General features: G+C 62.1%; 1 protein-coding gene across 1 annotated transcript in view; it reads left to right on the top strand.

Moving 5' to 3' along the window:
* The window catches only part of CRTAC1 (cartilage acidic protein 1), a gene marked incomplete at both ends in the record, with an annotated part of 7,088 nt that overhangs the window by 623 nt on the left and 3,788 nt on the right, over positions 1–2,677 (top strand). The window contains 3 exon segments of the mRNA XM_009865501.1: positions 784–980; positions 1,924–2,072; positions 2,356–2,357. Of these exon segments, the coding sequence (XP_009863803.1) occupies positions 784–980; positions 1,924–2,072; positions 2,356–2,357 (348 nt within the window).

The following is a 2,677-nucleotide window of genomic DNA, read 5'->3' as shown; positions in this document are numbered from 1 at the left end:
CCCCAGCCGGGGACAGCAGGGACCACGGCATGGACACTGCTGGCATGGCTGTGAGCTGCTGGCACAGCGTGCCTGTGCACATACCTCCACGTTCACCCCTGAGGGAGGCTTGCACATGCAGGTGTGCTCGCTTTGAGGGGGCCTCTCACCCCCCAGACCCCATCTGGGGGCAGCTGTGGGAGCCAGGGCACTGCAGCGGCAAGCAGAGTCCGGCCCTGCAACGACTGCGAGCATCACCCTGGGGCAGCAAAACACAGGTAAAACCAGTGACCCCCAGAGTAGTCCAGGACACCGCTTCCAGCTGGGCTGAGCCAAGCAGCCAGACGTGGTTTTGTAAGCAGATGTGGTGCCCGTTGTATAACTTGTTTACTGGTGCCTGGGGCAGGAGCGGGCAGGGAGCTGGCGGGCTGCAGCGTGCCGAGAGGATTTGCCTTACGTGCTGGTTTCCCTGCTCTGGCAAAAGGCTGCAAGCAGGAACTTGTGCCCCATCCTGTCCCACTGGCCACCCAGCCCCTGCTGTGGCATTGCCCTAGGGTACCTGGTGTGCCTGACATATGCCAGAACAGGTCCTGGCTAAGTCCTCCCCATCAGCAAACAGGAGCCAGTCCCACATTTGTGTGCTGAGAGCAGCCTGGAGTCCTTAGCCTCAATGAAGCACGCAGGTCTCTGCTGTGCCCATCGTGAGGAAAACTTGGTGTCATGCCCATTGTGCCCCCAGGGGTGGGATAGGGGCTTTTATCCTGTCCTCAGGCCTTGGGGAGCCATGTGAGCTCACATCCACAGGTACAACGGCCCCAACCTGGTGCTGAAGTACGACAAGGCACGGGGGCGTCTGGTGAACGTGGCAGAGGATGAGCGAAACTCCCCGTACTACGCGCTGCGGGACCGACAGGGCAATGCCATCGGCGTGACGGCCTGTGACATTGATGGGGACGGCCTTGAGGAGATCTATTTCCTCAACACCAACAACGCCTTCTCTGGTGAGCCCCATTGGCGGCTGCGCCCCAAGCCCCAGGCGCGGGGGGAGCTCCCGGCACAGCTGCCCGTGACCTTTGGCATGTGAGGGATGTGTGCGGGCTGGAGTTAATTTCTCACTTGAGTGGCTCCATTGATTGATGGCAGCACGAGCGGGACACTGAGCCCAGTGAGCCGCCGAGTCAGCACTCCCAGCTGCCCACTGCCCTCCCCGCAGCACCCCAATTGGAAGGGCAGCTTCCCCACTACCCCCGGGGGCTGTCCCACCACAGGGAGCCTGCACTGCAAATCCCAGCTGCGTCCTGCAGCAGCTGTGCCCCTCCATGCCACAGCTCCCTCGTGCCCACTGGACCAAGCCAGGTCTATTCCTGCCCTGTTGGTGCTGTTCCAGCTCCTGGGATGCCTGTCACAGTGTGGAGACCCACGTGCCCCAGCCCAGCACCAGGCATCCCCAGAGCTCCTTGGGTCGGTGCTCCAGCCCAGCTCTGCCCTGTGTCCCTGTCCCACAGCCCTGACCTCCAGGCAGTGGATCCATCTTCCTGACGCTCCTCATTACCTGGGCTGGCGGTGGCTGCCGGCCCCCCTGTCCCAAACTCGGGGCCCCCCATCGGCGCTGTCATGGGCAGCGTGGCTCACTGCCTGTGCCTGGCACCAAATCGATTTTTTTACCTTCCTGGGGATGATCTACAAGGCTCTGCACCGTTGGGACACATTTTACCTTAATGAGTTGATTCTTCTGCATGTCTCCTGGCAGCCCTTAAGGGTCACTGGGGCTCTTGCAGTGGCAGCCTGGCCCCGTGGCACTGCTGGGGACAGCAGGGAACAGAGCAGGTGTTTGGGATGCTTCAGGGAAAGGGTACCTCTTCCACTGCCTCCTCTTGCTGCCGGGTAATCCCCTTGAGAGGAGGTAGGATGCTACGGTGCCCTGATCCATGCCCCCCACTCCAGGCATGGCCACCTACACGGACAAGCTCTTCAAGCTCCGCAACGGGCGCTGGGAGGACCTCCTGAGCGATGAGGTGCACCGGGACGTGGCCAGCCACTTCGCCGGGCGCTCCGTTGCCTGTGTGGATCGGACGGTGAGCAGGCAGCACGCGGTGGGCAGGGGGCATCTCTGCTCCCTTCACAGCCCCCAGGCCCTTCCAGCCCTCCCCTGAAGGGTCCCAGGGGACATCTCCCCTCACCTGGGCACCAGCTCCATCCCACCATACCCTGGGGCTGGGGATATTCCCCAGCAGCCCATGGCTGTCAGGGCAGGCAGCTCCCCCAGCCATGGGGACTGTGGACACCTGTCCACACAGTTGCCGCCAGCTGATAAACGTGCCTGTCGAGGTGATTTATGTTCCTGTCACCTACTCTTTCTTCTTCCTCCTCCTCCAGTGGTTTGTTTCCAAATGATTATCACTAAATCAGGGTCCATCTGCTGCATGGGGCAGGGGGAGTGGTGTGGACCTGGCGCAGGGGGCATACTGGGAGTATGGGCCAAGGTGCCCCATGCCAGTGCCATTAGCCTGGGGACCACAGAGCTCCCGCAGTGACGGAGCACATCCCCATTCCCTGGTGCTTTTCACCATGGGCTTCGCAGAGCTCTTGCCCAGCACATGGTAGTGGTGCCTGGTCCCACGGAGCTGTGAGAGCATCCAGTCCCCTGGCAGGGATCCTGGGGTACCCGTGGAGATGGGGTTTGGGCTGGTGGGTTCTG

This window comes from Apaloderma vittatum, unplaced genomic scaffold (assembly GCF_000703405.1).
Source record: "Apaloderma vittatum isolate BGI_N311 unplaced genomic scaffold, ASM70340v1 scaffold25872, whole genome shotgun sequence".
NCBI lineage: Eukaryota > Metazoa > Chordata > Aves > Trogoniformes > Trogonidae > Apaloderma > Apaloderma vittatum.
Note: the sequence above shows the minus strand (reverse complement) of the source record. Positions and strands in the feature narration are given on the sequence as shown.